Source organism: Ascaphus truei, chromosome 2 (assembly GCF_040206685.1).
Source record: "Ascaphus truei isolate aAscTru1 chromosome 2, aAscTru1.hap1, whole genome shotgun sequence".
In the NCBI taxonomy this organism is placed as follows: Eukaryota; Metazoa; Chordata; class Amphibia; order Anura; family Ascaphidae; genus Ascaphus; species Ascaphus truei.
Window position 1 is genome coordinate 63674341 of NC_134484.1, and position 19162 is coordinate 63693502.

Genomic DNA, 19162 nt, shown 5'->3' on the forward strand with positions numbered 1-19162 from the left:
CTTTCTCTCTCCCACCCTCTCTGTTTTATCTTAACTGCACTATACCTACACCGAAATAACCTATTCTGCTTTCTTCCAGATCTGACTCACAAGGCTAAGGCCCCGGTCACGGCGCTCTAATGCGCGCCCGCGCTTTCGGCTGCGCGTTCCGGCGATTCCCCTGTCTGCAGCTCACTGCAGGAGCAGAGACCAGGGGTGGCGTGCCGGAGGAGTGACGGGGGCGCGGCCATGACGTCACCCGGCAGGTTCGCCCTCATTGGCTGAACCGCCGGGGGGCGTGCCGAGCCGCTCGATGCGAGTTCCTGCTCTCAATTCTATTGAGAGCAGGAGTAGCTCTCGCGCGAGCGCTGCGGCCCCCCCTCGCAGCGGGCCCGGCGCCGTTGCGGGGAGGGCTCTGGTGAGCGCAGCGTCCGCCACAGCGGACGCTGCAGCATGCAGCGGGGGCAAGGCCTCAAGTTTCACACGGGAGACATCGGAAGACAGGTAGGGAACACCTCCAAGCAGTATAGTACCTTGAGGGACTGCGGATCAGGTAAGATCCCAGGCGGGATTGCTGCTTTGGAAATTGTTAAGAGGGGGCATCCTGATACTGGTTAACGGGTTCAGAAGTCATTCCCGTCTGGCTTTTTTTTTTTTGGTTCGGTGAGGTCAACACACACACATACGCACACACACACACACACACACACACACACACACACACACACACACACACACACACACACACACACACACACAGTACTTTTCAAAATAAACCTACGTTTCTATGAAAATTTAAGTTTTCGTTTTTTTGCGGCCCACATAAACTTAAACCTTGTTTATTTGGTCCGTGTTAGCCTTTGAGTTTGACATGCTTGGTATACAGGGATATATCAAATAAGTAAACACAGGATTGATGTTGATCCAGGGAGTAATCTGATTACCAATTCTTGGAGTCAGGGAAGAATTTATTTTTTCCCTTATGAGATATCATCAGATGATATTTCACTGGGGTTTTTTGTTTGCCTTCCTCTGGATCAATTTACAGTAAGTATAGATATAGGATAAAGTATCTGTTGTCTAAATTTAGCATTGGTTGAACTTCATGAACGTACGTTTTTTTTCAACCTCTTCTATTATGAAACTATGTAACTAGTACCAGAGGTTAAAATAAATAAATGAATTAGGTTATTATATGTATTTGTTGTACTACACCCATAACTGTAGAATCATCTTAATTTTGCAGAAAATTTTATTTTAGATTTTAAAAGAAACGAGATATACAGTATCGGCCCTATAGTAAGATCTCCACCTCTGAAGATGGACAACCCAATAAAAATCTTACTTTCAGCTCCTACTAACTTTACGCACATCATTTTATCTTCTTTTGCATCATTACATGCAAGCTTTATGGGTCATTGACATAGGTGTGGAAATGTACACATACAGTGTATCCTATGAGCACTATATAAGAAAAAGCAGGTGTTTGCATATCATGATATGCTATGTAAATCCTTGTAAAATGCATGCAGCACTCATACACACTACCCCCCCTGCCAGACTCTTCTCCAATGTGCACTCAGCATGTGATTCATGATGGACACAGCATCAGCCAAAGACAATGGACTCGAGAGAGGAGGGACTAAGAGGGAGAGGAGTCTTTAAGAGGCCTGGACGTAGCAAGCAGGAGCAGAGTCTGAGGGATCTCAGGACTACTGATAGTAATACAGAGGCAAACAGAGATCCGCACAAGGTCATTAGGTGCTGGCTGAAAGGAGTGTCAAGAGGGGATCCTCAATGGAAATCAAGTAATAGGTACTGGAGCATTTGCGATGTACAGGCCTACTACGTAATTACACCAAATCAGAGCTCTAATAGTGTACCGGCACATTCACACAGGCCCGTATATCTAGGGCCGGGTGCTATTAAAGAGAGGCACGGACACACACTTGCGCAGCAGTTTGTGGGGATTGTTTATGGTGTTATATATTGTATGTGCATTAAATGATCCTTGACGAAGCCGAGGTCTCGGCGAAATGCGTAGCTCCTTTCAGTCTGCTGTTTGTGAACCATGGGAGCCTCCGTAGTTGGTGAGAGCAGCCGCATGCAGTGATTCCACCTCCCTGCTTTGCCGGACGCGGGAGCCAACCTGTGTTTTTGTACCATACTGGGACGCATTTGGGACGCATTTGCCAAGCGGAGGATTTCCCCTGCCAGAACCCGATCTGCGTACGACATCTATTCCGGTTGTGCTGGATTGAAGTGGACAGGTGGGACTCCCACAGAAACCACTCTGAGTCCCCGTACTTACACTAGGCCGTGTAAGTATTGTGGACTTTATAGTTTAGATCTCCCTTCATTTTCTCTCCTCCAGGAGGTTATATCCTCCTTTTGGAAGCCCACTTCATTCATTTTTTTATCTTGGGAATCGTATTGCACTAACCCCTTGCTCCCCCTGTTTCTTGTTGTCATTTCGTTCTAAGGGTCTTGGATGGGGTTGCAGCCGAAGGGATTGCTTAAGGTCATCTTTCATTGCCTAAAGAGACCTTTTCATTTACTGTTGGTAACTTTTCATTTGCTCCTTTGTAACACATAGAGTCTTGAGGTTAGCCCCTGGGTTTTCTGTTTGCATTATTTGGGTAAAAGAACACAATTACAACTCAACCCCGTTATAACGCGATCCATTACAACGCGAATTCGGTTATAACGCGATGCAAGCGTGGCTCCCAATTTTTGTATTTATAAATACTTTACAACACGATTATTGATATCTTAAATACTTTATTGTACAATGCATACAATTGAACATTATTTCTAATGCGATCCACTTATAGCGCGATGTGATTCTTTGGACCCCAAGCACAGCGTTATAAGGGGGTTGAGCTGTATCTTATAAATACCTTTGTGCTATACACCTCACGAATTCCGACTCGATTTGCCTGACCTACGCACATAGGTGAGCTAGCACATACCTCCACTCAAGCGTTATCTTTCATTAGTGACAAAAACAGAAGAGGTGCTACTGTAGATGTAGAGTTGCTGGTTGGGTAGGAACATGTGAAGGCTTTAATCTTAATTGTCATCATGTTAATTCAGTTCTTTCAGGGGGGTTTTCTTTACAAAATCAGTAAATGACAAGAAAGAATGGGAGATCCTATAAAAATAAGTCAGAATATACTTTTCTAAAAAGGGTGAGAAGTCAATTACCAAGGAAGGACATTTAAAACAGTAATATAAATTTGGACCATACATTACCATAACAATTCAGTTACCGTGATACCTGCAGACTACTATTTCATATACTATTTCAGTACAAATGTAAGCAATGTGGACGGCACTCACCACACCCAGCAATTTCTGAACAGTTGTTGCTGCTTCAGGGTGCCTGTGGCAATTTCCTTACCACCAAAAGTACCTGCAAAGAAAAGGTGTCAAGTACTCCAACAAGAAAAGCTTACTTTATTGGAACATAATTTGCAATTCAATGGTATTGTAGATCCCTGGATACCAATGGACATTCTGAGCCTGTAAATGACTTGATAATGGGCTTCACAGGCCCAAAACATTGTCTACTGATATGCAGTGTTCTGCAGCAGCATTGAATTGCAGATGATATTCGAATAAGGTACATCTTTATGTTTGGAGTGCTATGTGCACCTTTTTTATTTCAGCAGGCTGAAACGTTCACTCAATTTTTAAAAGCCTTAGCTTATAAAATCAGCAGATATAACTACACCGAGCCGTTTATCAGTAGGGTTTGTGGACCATAAAAAAAAAAAAAATGACATGCATTGTATTGCTACAGAATCTATAGGTAAGCGAAGAATCTGGAACATAGGCTGGATGTGAATCTGGTACACAGCAAAAATTGGAACATAGGCTGGATGTGAAAATCCGAGAATAAAAACGGTTTATTGTGCTCTATCAGCAAACATGCAGGTACAGGTAAGTCCTCTGATGCGTTTCACACCTGTGTAGGTGCTTTATCATAGAGCACAATAAACAGTTTTTATTCTCAGATTTTCACGGCCAGCCTACGCTCCAATTTTTGCTGTGCACCGGCTTTTTCCTCATTGGATTCTTCGTTTGCTCTACTCATCGGCAGGAAGCACACAACCCAGGAATTGCCCCTTGGAACGTTCAATACGTTTGAGGATTGGACCACGGTCCCACCCCCGTGACGCTGCGTGAGCACCGCAGTACTTCTGCCGGCACCGGACCTAGGCTCTGCCCCCATGCCACATTCAGTGACGCAACAGAGGACGCTCCTGTCTCCTCTACATGTCGGCGTCGCACGACCAGAAATACTCGAGGGGTTAATGCTAACAACGTGAATTCCCTTCATTATTCCACAGCTGCGATACACTCCACCCCTGCCTATCAGTACACAGTCTACCTGTGATGACTCTTTGTCTGCAGCCTTCCCATTGGCTCTCTGTGCTTTATATGCTCAGCCAGCCCTTAGGCAAATTGGCTGAGCATAAACTTGTGTTTAGGTTGCGAAGTGCTTGCCTCAAGCATCCTGCTGCCCTGCTGTTGCCTATGTGCATTCTGCCTTGATTGCTTGTACCTGTTGACCTCAGCTTGTACCCGGACCTCTACCTTCTCTGACCCCTGGACCTCTGCTACGCACAACGACCATTCTGACCTCTGTACTCCTGGACCCCGGATATGCGCAACGACCATCCGACATCTCCAATCCCAGACCATGGCGAGTATCACGACTATTCTGGACCTCTCCTACCGACCCAGCTACAAGACTACGACTCTGCAACCCGGACGCGGTTGCGCGGTTGTTGGTCGGTGTATTCTTAACATCCCCACCTCAGCCCTGCGGTCCCGTCCTGTTTGTGGTGAGCACTCGTTACAATACAGGAGTGTTTATTTTCTACATCTTGTTACAAGTATTGAGCCAGTGCGATTTTTCATTAGGGATGCTGTTGTGAAGGTGGTACGGATGACTCATATCACAGATGGTCTCCCGTTACTGCCCCCCATCCTTCCCCCAAATAGGTCAGACAACACCATGCATATCTCCACACACATAGGCACTTCTGTTGCTTGTTTTCATGAACTTATATAGACTCCTGTATCTTTTTCACTGCTAGCCACTCTTTCATTATAGGAGTGGCTACTGAAAAGGTTTTTTGATGCACCAGAAAGAGGACTGGGCTTACCTATTCTACAACTTTGTTATCTATAGGTACACTGATGTTTTCATAGCCTGATCCCAAAACATTAAGGCCTCAGATATAGTTGGCGCACGTGACTGAACGCACGGCATCGGGTGTGCCTGTAGCTTGAGTGATCCGTGGCCTTTGGGATTTCTATAATGCGCGACGGGGAGGCGTGGCTGTGACGACCCGAAGCTGGTTCACCGTCATTGGCTGAACTGCTCACGTGACCCGGCCATCGCGCAACCAAAACAAAATATTTTGTCTGCTTGAAAATCGGCCACGTCATTGCGTGCTCTATGGCCTGCCTCGTAGAGGTCAGGCATTTGTTTGTGCCATCGCGCGGAGTATGGTCATGGCCTAAGGCCCAGATCCACAGAGGTCCGGTATTGACCCAAGTTAATGCCTCGTTAAGGGGTATCTTCAAAGCTCACCAATGCAGCGTTAAGTGCAGTTTTCAGCCGGAATGGACCTTGCCTTAACTAGAATGGACATTAGTGCTAATGATGTCAGGAGGAACACTTTTTGCATAACGCATATTCGCAGAGCTTCATTAGAATTAATGCAGGAAATTAATGAGACGTTAGTGAGGTCGTACCTCCCATCCAGATGCCAAAATCTAGGTTTTGCCTCTTTTATGCTCGAGTCCCAAGTTGCTTGTGCAGCATACCTTTATAAAACATGTGGAGGTGTTTGGGGTCCGATGGGAGTAATGTCACCTTTAGGTATGACCTACCTAACGTCTCGTTATATCCCTACATTAACTTAGACGGAGCTCTGAGGATATGCATGGTCAGGAAGAACACTTTTTCATATCATTAACACAGCCATTATTTCTAGGTCTAGGACATTTAGTCCCGGCCGTTCTGCCTTGACCAAATCTCCGCTGGCGTTTAGCCACCCCTCACCTCACCACCGGGACATCCCTCTGCTGGCTGCTTCGCTACCCAAGGTAAGCCCTAACCTTACCCTAAAAACCTCTAATCTTAACCCGTAATACTTACGCTACACCTTACCCTAAAACCCCTTAGCTTATTGGCAAAACGGCCAGCAGCCGAGTGTTCAACGTGGCAGTTTAGGGTCCCCGTGCAGCCAGATGCCAGCGGAGAATTGGTCACGGCAGAACATCTGCGACCGTATGTCCTAATCCATTATAGATAACCCAAGGCCCGTCACAACTGGCATATATGCTAATTTAAGTAATTTAAATGTACTTCACAGATCCATATTGGCCTATAATCTCTGGTATAATCTTCATCCAAGTAAAAGATAAATGCACTCGACCGTTTAAAGCTGCAGTTCAGTCTTTTTTTTTTTACATTTATTTTTTTACTTCAATAGTTTTATGTGGGCAATCTCTAATTAGCTAAAGAACTGTATAGCTGCAGGTCAATTCGTTCTCCATGTATTGATAGGTCGAAATTTGGTGACATATTAAAAGCTGGGATTTGTTTATAATCTGCTTGACTGGCAGTGGAAGCTCATGAATATTCATGAGCACTCCTGCACTGACAAGTGCTAGAGGGAGGGCAGGGCTGACAAAGGGGCGTGCCAGGGCTTGTGACAGGACATGAAGGGGCAGTGCCTTAGCAAATGGCTGTTAAAATAGAATACAAGAAAATTGGTCTTTCAAAGTTGTTTTTTTAAAAACAGAAAATGCTAAAAGTATTTTTTCTTACTACAGAACTGATTTATTAAAAAAAACACACATGCAGGATATTGACTGAACTGCAGCTTTAAACAAGGTCCTCCAACCATTTATTAAGTATATACAAGCCTTTTAGAGCACAACGTTTCGGCATATAGATTAACCCTTCTTCAGGTACATCAAGGATTTATCTATAAGCTGAAACGCTGTGCTCTTAAAGTCTTTTATACACTTAATAACTTGTTTAAAGGGGCAAAACATGTGAAATCTTATATGTTTTTTCAAATAAATCAGTTCTGTAGTATTAGATAATAGTGACTTTAAAAAAAATAAAAATTCAACTCTTATTACCCTTTTTAATGCGTTTTAATATACTTCACATCCTTTGATTTCCACAGCAGGTTTTAGCCCACGTCCCCAGCAGTGCAAGAACTTTGTAACACTTTCCCATTCGTGATAATTTGTTGCCAGTATTCCCAGCAGTTTGAGCTGTAAACTGTAACAAGTCAATATTACCTTATTAATTTCCGGATACATTGTAGCTGCTGAGTTACACTGACTGAAGGATTGATTGGAACGGAAAGGCAGCCATTATGTTAGGCACACAATCAGGATTGTTACGGATTTATAACAGGAGCATCAAATGATTGCCAGCTTAGTTAAGAATGTAGAATTATACATTGTCACATACTTTACATATAAAAATAAGGGGGGGACGACGAAGTGGGGAATGTAGTATTGCGGCTTTAAACGGATGAGTGCGTTTATCTTTTACTTGGATGAAGATTTTACTAGTGACAGCTTGTGGGAGATCCCATCATGAAGATACTTGGCACCACCAGAAACATGTACTAGATTTATTCCTTGCTCTGACATGCTAATGGGAGGTGTAGGGCAGGTAGTCTTTTTTTCTTGGATTCACATATCCCACGTATCTTGTGTGCTCCTTTTTGTGCACAGGTACAGTATCTCTCCATGCGTTGTTTAACGGTGTGTTTGCTTGAGTACCAAGTTGATTACATACCTCCAAAAAGTGTCTCCCTCTCTAAGGGCAAGTCCCCAGTGGCCGCTACGGCATACGTGCCACACACTACAGCACAGCCCTCTATGGGGCAGGCCCCAGTCGCCGTGTGTGTGGGCGCGCAAGGCGCGATGACGCATCCGCCGGCAGGGAAGACAAGAATGTTGTCTTTCCTTGCCGCGATCACATGGTCAGCGGGCAGTCAATGGAAGGGAAGCAGCTTTGAGTTCTACATGAGCTTTGTTGACGTCATGGCTGCGCCTCCCATCACAGTACATCGCGGCTTTCACCTGTGCACGCGCCGCCAGGCGCACGTGCTGCAGTGAACACTCGGGCCGTAGCCTAAGAGGATTAACTCCACTAAAAGAAGTGAAACTTGTCCACAAGGTTTGAATACGGCATTTACAATGGCAGAAATCTGGATCCTAAATTGGTGCCAAAACATTAGGTGGAAAAGCCGCAGTTCGTGTATACTACATTATGTTGATTTGTGATCTATATGTATATTCGTTTTTTGCTTCCTTATGTTTTCAGTCATAAGCCAACACCAAACGAAAACCGCAGGGCGTTCAACATCCAAAGATTAAACATGCAGTTCTTTCACCGTACAAGTGTAAAAAAAATAAATGTATCAAGTGGTACTACTTTAATGCATTGTAAAGGAATCTATGATTTTTTTTTAAAGAAAGGACAATACAAAGGGTCAAAGTTTGTTCCCATTTTGTCCTGAAAGGATGAATACAAATGTTATAAATGTTATATACAGTACACACACACACACACACACACACACACCTCACTTTTCACAGAAAAATAACACAGCAGCAACAAGTCCCTTTTTGTTTTTCTAGAGACATTTGTTTTTAAACCTGTATTTCATTCCTATACAAAATAAAGAAAACACTTCTGAAACCATATTAAGAGCACTCTGCTAATACAAACCGGGTCTGAATATTTTGTTCAAAGCATTTGGTGGAGGCGATTCGTGGGTTTCCATAAAACCAGATCTTATAGCAACTGTATATTAAACTTTTTTTAAAAAAAAATGTGTATTTCTCTAAATAGTTTACAATTGAGATAAGAACAACCATGGAATCAACTCATGATAGAACATGTTTTTAGTTCTTATACAACATGCCCATGCCTAGTCATTACATTTTAATTACAAATACACATTTTAACCCTTTATAGCAATGCTTTTTGGGGCAGAAGCAAAGAAAATGCAAGACTTTGTATACATGTCCTCCTCTTAGTTAATGTAGAATTAGCATATCAGAAGGCCCCATTCCTATCACAGCTATAAAGCTATCTTTTGTCCTAATAGAAAGATACAGAATAGTATAAAAGTTGGGAATGCTACTAGTGAAACAGAGAAATAGACACCACCGATTGGTTGTTTGAAGGTATCACTGAATACAGCATATTTAATCTAGCTATCCAAAATACGCAGAGCCCGTTTTACTAAACTGTGCTATTCCATTAGACCATGTTCAGTGCAAAAGAAACACCATTTACCCCAATTACTTGGCCCACAGCCTCTTCAACAAGCCTTTCACCAAAAATGCAGCGTGAAAAGATACATCTGTCACCAAGTGCATGGTGCCATTTAATTAAATCAAGGAGGTAGCCATGTTTAAAACTCCCAAGCATTTAAAATCACACATTTTCGCAACATGAAATAAGACAAAGAAATATAACATTTTAAGAATTAGATTTATATTATTTCAAGGAGAATATAAACACTTGCACATATCAGGCTTGTTTACAATATTGTTTTTAAAATAGGACGAGAGAGAGACAGAGAGAGAGACAGAGAGAGAGACAGAGAGAGAGACAGAGAGAGAGACAGAGACAACAAAATATTAATACTACTCAATTGTATAAAAGTGAAACTATGTATAATAGATATGATTTAAAAAAAATCAAAACACATGCCTCCTTTTGAACAAGACACCATCCATGTGTCTGCCACACCATACAGAAGATTTGGGCAGGATAAGGTCACATGATAAGCAGACCAAAAAGGAGCCAAAGCAGCAGTTTATGTCCTCAAAGGGAAAAGGGTGTACCTGCCCTTCCACTTTTCCCTAAAACATGTGAAAACAGATTTATTATAGTGTGTATTTCCATATACTTCCAGCCCCCTGTAGGCCCTTTAGTGAAAATAAAAGGATCAATCCACACACCATTGTCATGCTTGAAATGTTGATTTCATGAAGAGCCTGTCCCAGCTTGCTGCTCTTAACCCACAGTTAATACCCTAAGGCAGGGGTGGGCAACTAGAGTCTTCAAGGGCCACCAACAGGTTAGGTTTCAAGGATATCCGTGCTTCAGTACAGGTTGCTCAGTCGAAGATTGAGCCACCTGTGCTGGAGCACGGATATACTCGAGACATGACCTGTTGGTGGCCCTTGAGGACTGGAGTTGCCCACCCCTGCCCCAAGGAGAATCCTCCAAATCAGAAGTTTATCTACTGATGTTTGAGGCAGTGTTTGGCCAGTGGAAATCAGCAACTGTAAAAATTGGACAGGAGTCAATTATATTTGGGGGGGGGGGGGGTGCAGGCATCACCATCTAAACAGAACAGATTTTAGAGTCAGAAGTGCAGGTTGATTTTCAGTTGGGGCAGAGATAGACAAGACATGCATGAACAGATGTCTTGACACAATTGAAGTTCCAAGGCATGTGTCCACAGGAGTTACTGACCATCATATATTTCCGTTGAAGAGCTTAATAGGTTGTACGGAAGAAAATAGGGAACAATACTTGCTGGAGATGAAAGACAGAGAGTCTCAGGAGATTGAGTGTCCTGACTTGTCTCCAAACCTAAAACTTCAGTCAGACTGCCTGGGGCACAGAATCAGTTATTCAAATCTCCGTGATATGAGTTCAGCCAAGCGATGGATGAGTTGCCATCACTGGCAAAAGGGCAGCCCATTTCTATTGGACGCTCTAAGATCGACAGATGAGATATTAACCCCTTTTCAGACAGATTAGTGCAGCCACCCTCATGGCGGAAAATGGGGTTAAAAAAAAAAAAGGAGTTGTGGTCTTGGAACAACAGTGCTTCAGGAAAGAGAGCGGCATCTATATGTCATGGGTTTATGCTACGTGCATTTATCCCTGTACTGTCATTGATTGCATCATACTGTATGTTGTAAAGCGCCAAGTACATGGGCTGTAAATTTTTATCATGGAAAATAAACAAGCTAATTAACATTATACACTAACCCTGCTGACATATTCATAGGACAAAACACATGTATCTAATGTCACTCATAAAATGATATTACCCCCACCGTAATAAGGATGGTTTAACTTTAATCCATTCAGTGGCTGCATTGCCGGCCTCTCCTGGCACCGACTGGGTTACAATGAACCCTACAGTAAATGAATCCTGAACACAAACGAAACGCCACATTTTCACCAATGACATTCTTTGCACTATGCAGTTATATCCTAAGACAAAACACAGACGTTGTTAACCTCTCCACTGCCAGCAGCAGGTACACATTACTCCAAATAACTCTGAAAGGGTTAAAGCACAATGGCACATGTAAAGCTACATTTCCACAGGGGACGTCCTTCACAATGTGTCAGTAGCTCCTTTGATATTGAAAGGAAGGTAACCCCTTCCCTGCCAGTGCCCCTGGCAGTGAATAGGTTAAAATAAAAGCACATATAAAAAAAGAACCTCAATACCAAAAAGACAACAACAAAAAGTATCATTTTCTTCCCCCTACCACAGCCCACCTGCTATCCCTAGGAAAGGAACACAGATCCTAGAAGATGGCCGTTTGTACTGCAAAAGAAAAAGCCCTTTGTTGCATTCACACAAAAGCCAAACTCTTTCTTTCCCCAGGCCCTGTCCCAACAGATTATACTCAGGAGATCAGCCTCATGAAACCTTTCCAAGCAGAAGAGTCCAGTAAAAAAAAATAAAAAAATATATATCTATCTAGATGTATATATTTAAAAATATGTATATATATTTTAGGAATGAAAAATATTGCAGCAATTCCACATTTCTGTGATGAGAAGCCTGGCAGGATCTCCAGACTCATTAGATCAAGTGCACCAGCAAGTACAGGGAAGCAAAGAAGAAGAAGAAAAAAAAAAGTTTCCCAGACTGCCACCAGATACCAAAACCAGTATGATCACTTACTTGTCCGTCTCTTGTGACATGTTTGATCCAATGAACTTTCCCTTTATCTTCTCCCTAGTTCCCTGGTAGAACTGGACTTTCAAGTCTGTGCAGGTAAAGGTGTGTGAAGTGTACAAGGGGAAAAGAGATGGCAGAACTCGAGCTACTGGTAATTCTTCTTTTTTTTTCTCTCTCTCTCTCTCTCTTCCACCCCTTCCCCCCTCCCTTAACTTTTTTTTTTTTCTCTCTTTCTAACCCAACCAGACAGGTAAGAGACAGGTAGAGGGCCACTCCTATTCACCTTTGTCCCCTCCCCTTTCTCCACCTCTTGTGGAGCAGCTGTACAGGTCAGTAGTGTACCCTGCCCCTTTCACCTTTGCCTGTGCCCAGCTGCATGCTGTGGTTGGGGAGTGCAGAACTGGGGCAGGTACAGCAGCTTCACCTGTACAGCTGGGTTCTTTCACTAAAGGGTAACACTGTGCGCCCCTGGGAAACACTGTGCAAACTGATTGGCTTGAGCGCAGTCAGTGCACAGCTCCTATAGGCTCAGGGCGCTCAGGTAAGTCCCTCCTTGACAAAGTTAGAGCTTAGCATAGCAGGACACCACAGTTCCTGTTACATACAGGGACTCCACACAGGCGGCTGTGCTGCCACTTGCTTATTTTAGCCAGACCTTTTTCTATACAATATAACCAATTAGTGCACTTGTGGAGGGACAGCACCACATTTAAGTGAATTATATGATGGATTTTTTTTTTTGTATACAACTTTTTGTTTCTTCAATCCCTTGTATAAAAATTGGAGAAAACATGGATACTGTACATATACTGAATATCCCTAATGTGAAGTGCACAGAGGATTAACTGTTTTAGTGCCAGGATTACTATAGGCATCGGTGCCTACTTTTAACACACTCAGAGCTGGAAGGGGTTGGCAATATATTGATGGCCATCCCATAACTAACATTGTACATGTATTTATGTTAAAGGTATAAGATGGGAAAACACTGAATTTAAACAATCTGGTTCTCTATTGTGCAATGTGTTTTAAAGTAGCAATCTGGGCACATTTTTTTTTTTTTTTTTTTTGACATGAACCCAACCTTTAGGGTTTCCAGTCTTGGACCACAAAGGTTATACACAAAGATATCTCCAATTTCCAGAGATAATAAAGACAAATTAAATGGCCACCAGGTTCCCTGTCCCCCAGTAAACCAGGAACACTAAAGTCTCTGGCACACTTTGGTAGTTGGAAATCGAAATTCCTGGCTGCAAAACGAGAACAAAACCAGTGCAAAAAAAAAAAAAAAAATCCAATTACTTCCCGGATTCATTTTCTTTGCCAAATCTGGTGGTATTATTTTGTCCATATTTGCTGCTGAGATACTTTGATGTAGTGACTACAGGATTCTTTGCTTTCCTGTGTCTTAAACGATTTGTGGAGAGACTGCACCTTTAAAAGCATGTTGACTACACTACTCATCAACCCTTACATGCATCACCCCCCCCCTCCCCTCCCCCTATAATCCTCTCACACACCCTTCATTCCTTCAGGCTGCCGCTCTTTGCTGGTGATTCTTGCAGACAGTTGTAGCGTTACCTGAGAGCTGAAAAGAATAAAAGGTTTGTCAGCTCGCATTCTCCTGCACAATAAGTCCTGGCCCCGGTTGCGTGAGAACAGCAAACAGTAATAATAACAGTCACGTAACCAGGCAGAGTGTTGGTTGGCAAGCTTGTGCAACCGAGTTACCTCCTGCTGCCAACATATCAAGCACCTAATCTCGTTCTGTGTGCTTTACCAATAACCCTCAGATTTGCAGATGCTATCGGACAGAAACAATCATTATTGACAGAAAAAAAACATCAGCTGAATGAGGTTATGATAGGTACCAATACTGATAACCAGTACGGTGTATGGTACAGTCAAATACACAACCAGTTTAGAATACATTCATATTTCGAAAAACTTGACAACAGCCTTCCGTTAACCTTCTCATTTACATAGAAGTGAAATGACATTTTCCTGAGCGCAAAGGAAACCGTTCCAGTTAGTTAACTCATTTAATGCCATTAGGGTTTGGCACGGACTTGAACCACAGTATCTGAATGTGACAGTGACCACATGCTGTAGCTTAGAAAATATGGAAGGAAACGCTGGGTTTTTAATATCTCAAAATGAAAAGCTATAAGTGAATTGAAATTATTATTTCGTACTATAATTTAATCACGAGGTGCCAGTATAATCAGTAGTGCAAAGGAGGTGAAAGATAACACTCTAAAACATACACAATACATTAACATGTTGTAGCACATGTCCCAACCCCCCACTGGAAGATCTTGTCTTGACTATTGTTATGTGTAGTGCTGGTTACCTGTGAGGTACAGAAGTGCTGAGGTACCCGCAATGTAATGGGGGAAGGCAGGTAAACTTTTGGGGATTCCTCTGGATCTTTCTTCTTGGTGTCAGCGCCTCCAGACATAAGGGGCTTCAGCAAGGCTGAAGGCTGTCCCCGCTATTACAGTCCTTACTTTTTATACCTCCCTCCTCACAGACTGCCGCGGAGCCAGAAGTATAAATGAGGATAGTATTTATTACAGCAGCCACTGCTGGTGTTGGTATAGCGTATGCTTCAGTTGATAAGCTCCCTGGCTTCTGGATGGTACTGGCCTGCAGGTAATGGTGAAGCCTCTCTGGATTAGGTTAGTGACTGAGCACATGTCTCACTCCCAGCCGGAAGGAGAGTTCAGAGCTCCTATCCCATGAAGGGATTGTCTGGAACACCAATCACTAACTGAAGGACCCACCCCTAAGGGCATGAACTTCAGACTATAATTTAGGCACTTCCTTCCTGCAGCTCAAAGAGGGAGGGCCCAGCACATGCACCACCACTTCCGTCACTCAGGAAGTCAGCATGAGGAGGGGGAAAATCCCATAGGATAGCCTGTCACTGTCTGTGTCTTACTAGAACTTACATGACAGGGAAGGTAGAGAGATAGCTGGACCAGCCATAGCTATAAGTAATGAAAACAGCATAGAGAAGTAAGAAAACAATCATTTGATCTTAGTCAGGTTTGCAAATGCCAAAGTTTTGTTTACCTACCATGGAACCGTCATCAATCAGATTTTTATTTTGTCACTAGAGTGCTGCTTATCTTCCTTATTATTTGGGCTGTATGTGAAACCCCAAGGACCCTGAGAAGTTTGAAAGCTTGTAACATACCTGTATCAACTACTTTTTGGTCCAATAAAAGGTATCATACACTCTCTCCCTCTTTTGTTACAACATCAGTTTAATTGGGTGCTGTGATGAGTCTTTTTCATTGTTTGACAACATACAAAATAACACATTAAAACAGACTGATACAATTGTAACCCCCTTGATAGAATACAGCAGTGGTGGCCATTCAGTGGGGTTTGGTGGCCCCTGAAGGGGAAAAAAAATCTGGATGGCTCTGACTGCATAGAGACCATAGAAACATGGATGAGGAGAAGCCAGAGCGCCCCTAACCAGCACCTCTCCTGAGCTATTATGGACCAACGACCCCTAGTGGGCTCCCAAGCAGCACAGGGTACAATGAATATACATCCTGTCTGCTAAGAAATTCACGTGGTGCTGGCTGTGGAGACAGGAGAACAAGGTAGAGACAATAACCCCAGAGCACCCCTTATCCTTCCTGTCACCTCCTTGTTTCCCCCAACTGCTCCTATACCCCATCCCCCCTTGTCCTCCACTGCCCCATCTTCCCATGTCACCCTCCTCCCCATGTTTCTCTCCCTCCACATGTCACCCTCTCTTCCCCCACTCTCCCTTTGTCAACCCTTCTTTCCCCCTTCCCCATGCGTCTTCTCCTCTTCCCCCTTCCCCATGTGTCTTCTCCTCCCACCCCATGTCTTCTCATCTCCCCCCCCCATGTGTCACCTTCTCTTCCCCCACATGTGTCCCCCCCTTCCCATGTGTCACACATCTTCTCCTATCCCCATGTCACCCTATCTTCCGCCCTGCCCCCCACCCCCCACTTGTACTCTGTGTCAGGTTATACCTTGTGTCAGTATATAGTGCCGCTGTCTTCATACTCTGTCAGTTTATAGTGGCGTCAAGTTATACTCCTCACTATGCATTTACACAGTATAACCAGACACACACTGACACAAAGCATAACCCTGATGGTACAATACACTGATACGGTCAGGTTATGCTCTGTGTCAGTATATACAAGTATTAATTAGAATGTCTTTCTTATTGTGGCCCTTTGAAAATGAGGCAGGTAAATTGTGGCTCCACCTCCCAGTCAGGTTGGCCACCCCTGGAATACAGCTGTGCATGCTGCACCCTGACTGGCTGTTCTCTGGTGTGTGCTGCTGGCAATGAGCCAATGACTGAGAGCAGATGCAGGGGCTTCTGGGAGTTGTAATCTGAAATAGATACACGTGACATTACAGTCAATAAGTGTGAAGGTTCAGAGGTCGGTGAATCCAGGAAATGCAGAGAAGCGAGGGAGGAGTAAGAGGAGACCCTGGAGAGAGCAGCCCCTGTCTCAGAGAGCTGCTACTTAATCTAATTTATTACAGCCAATACACAACAGTTTGACCCATTGGTCTTTCTCAAGTGAAAAAAAGGCATACTGTTAATGTCCGATAACGTTCTTCTTATAGCCCTCACCTTCCCATAGTGCCCCTTGCTGATTATCCATGATCTTCTACACCTCTGCTGATGTAACTACAGTTCACTTTTGTTCCTCTTCTTCCGTGATTGGTACTCGCAGCGTCATGTGTCATCTCCTCGAAGTTTGACGTCATCACGTATTGTGATGTCATCCTGCATTCTTCACGTTGCTATCCGTCGACATGGATCCAAGCTAACCTCCACGGGATGCATCTTATGTCATCACGGTGTCACATTGAATCCCTTCGGCATTTGCAGTCGTCATGTCAACTGACGTCATCGAGCATCCTTCACGTGGTTATCCGGTCATCATGGTTCCCACTTTTCATCCACAGGGTGGGGCTGACGTCAGCACAATCCTCGATGCAAACAATAAAGTCTTTGTTGATGTTGACATGGTAATCCCTTGTGTCATTCGCGCATGCGTTTCCTCTTTCCCTCTGCACAATGTTATCTTAATGGCGGAGATCCTTTCATCCAAGCACATAAAACATAAACAGAGCTAAATCAGCAAAGTGGATATCAACAGTCCTTGTCAGTCTTCATCAACCCAACTGTGTCCAGTGAAAATGTATTATTAAAACAAATATATTAAAAGGAAGTTTTTTTGTTGAGAGGCAGTTCAAGCATAACTGTTTGTAAATTACTCATTGTCATATCCCAGAGCGTAACTAACCTTCAAAGTGTGTATCCATAAAACGAGCAAACAGTGGCAGCAACCTGGAATACTAAAAAGTGGATAGTAACATGTTTCAATTATCTTCCTTCAAGGAAACAACCTAGAGATAGATTATCATTTAGTCAATTAGGGTATACCGTGTTAAGAGTATAGATCCAATATGACTCTCTCTGTAGTAATAATGTGTCCTTCTCTATCCGCGGTTTAGCTTTTTGCACACGTTCAACACCCATCCATTTTAATAAAGATATTGTGTGGTTAAAATCATTGCAATGTTTTATTAAAGCTGTTTCCTCGGCACGATGACTTATTTTGCTTTTGTGCTCGATAAACCTTGTTTTGAGCATCCTGTTGGTCTTCCCTACAGTATATAACATAGGCCACAGAGGCCTTTGATCATGTATACAATATTGGTTGCGGTGCATGTTATGCGATCCTTGATTTTAAACATCTTTCCACTTCTAGGGTGATGGAATTGGTCCCCTGTGTTAAGACTATTGCATACACTGCAGCTATGGCATTTGAAACATCCAGCCTTAGGAGTGCTTAAAAAATGCAGATTTGAATAATCATTTTTATTATCTGCTCTAATAAGTATGTCCTTAAGATTTTCACCCCTTTTCTACGCAAATCTGGGGAACTCATTATAAATCTTGTTCAAGGTCTCATCTGTCTGTAAGACTTTCCAATGCGATTTTACACTCTTTTTAAGGAAACCACTGGCAGTGGTGAATTTGGTGACAAATGTCATTCTGTCATCTTCTTTTTTTGTCAACAGGATCTTTTGGTACCATAGTAAATTCCATATCAATGACCAATCTCTTAAGTCCCCTTTCAGTGAAACATGTCTCAATTTCCTTAAGTTTTTTTTCAAGTTGTGGCTACCTGTCAACAATACGTGTTGCCCTAATCTTTTGGGAGAATGGTAGCATATTTTTGAGACGCTCTGGGTGGAAACTTGATGCGTGCAATGTTGCATTTCTATCTGTAGGTTTCCTGTATAGATCACGGTGCAGTATACCATCTACATTGGTCAGTAATACATCCAGAAAGAAATTTGACTACTGCTCCAGTTTTTAGTGAAGCGTACGGTTGTGTTTAATCCATCTAAGTAGTCAAAGAACCTTGTAAGTTCATCAGATGTGCCTTACCACAAAAAAATAGATCGTCTATGTATCTACAATAGAATATTTTTGTAATATTCAGTTGGAAAAATAAAATTCTCCTCAAAATCAGTCATGAAAAGATTGGCGTACGATGGTGCCACATTACTGCCCATTGCTGTTCTTGTGGTTTGTAGGTAAAATGTTTGTTCAAATTTGAAGTTTTTTTTGTAAAGGATAAAATGAAGAAGAAGCATAATATAATTGTTTTTATGTGTTTCCTCTAATTTCTGTCTGATGATATTTAGGCCATCTCATGTGGAATTATGGTGTATAAATTTGTAACGTCCATTGTTACCATTAGGATTTCTATCCCTTCCAATGGTGTGGTTCATATTTTTTGCAAAAATTCAACAGTGTCTCTAATATATGATCTGCTTCTAATTACCAGTGGTTGTAAGAAGGTGTCAAGTCATATAATATCAGAGGTTGATTGATTGAATTTGTTGCTGAAATAATCAGCCTACCTGGTGGATTATGTAAGCCCTTGTGAATTTTAGCTAGCAAATAAATCACTGGCCTAGGATTTTTCATCGTCAAAAATTTTACCTCTTCCTCATTTATCCATAGGTTCTTAAGGCCTAACTGTAGAATACCCTTGATTTCTATCTGGTAACCTGATGTAGGATCATGATCAAGTTTGGAACAACACTCTTGATTTGTTTATTGTCTAATGACCTCTGTTTTATAT

General features: G+C 42.7%; 1 protein-coding gene across 6 annotated transcripts in view; it reads right to left on the reverse strand.

Moving 5' to 3' along the window:
* The window catches only part of GRHL2 (grainyhead like transcription factor 2), a 149904-nt gene extending 137467 nt beyond the window's left edge, over nucleotides 1-12437 (reverse strand). For 4 of the 6 annotated variants that reach the window (XM_075582582.1, XM_075582579.1, XM_075582581.1 and 1 more), the window contains exon 1: nucleotides 11988-12436. In XM_075582582.1, coding sequence (XP_075438697.1) covers nucleotides 11988-12007 — 20 coding nt within the window. In that variant the 5' untranslated portion in view covers nucleotides 12008-12436. Of the gene's footprint in view, nucleotides 1-11987 lie in introns of all 6 variants that reach the window. The other 2 variants (XM_075582578.1, XM_075582577.1) reach the window with 1 other exon arrangement.
* Nucleotides 12438-19162: the final 6725 nt, after the last annotated feature.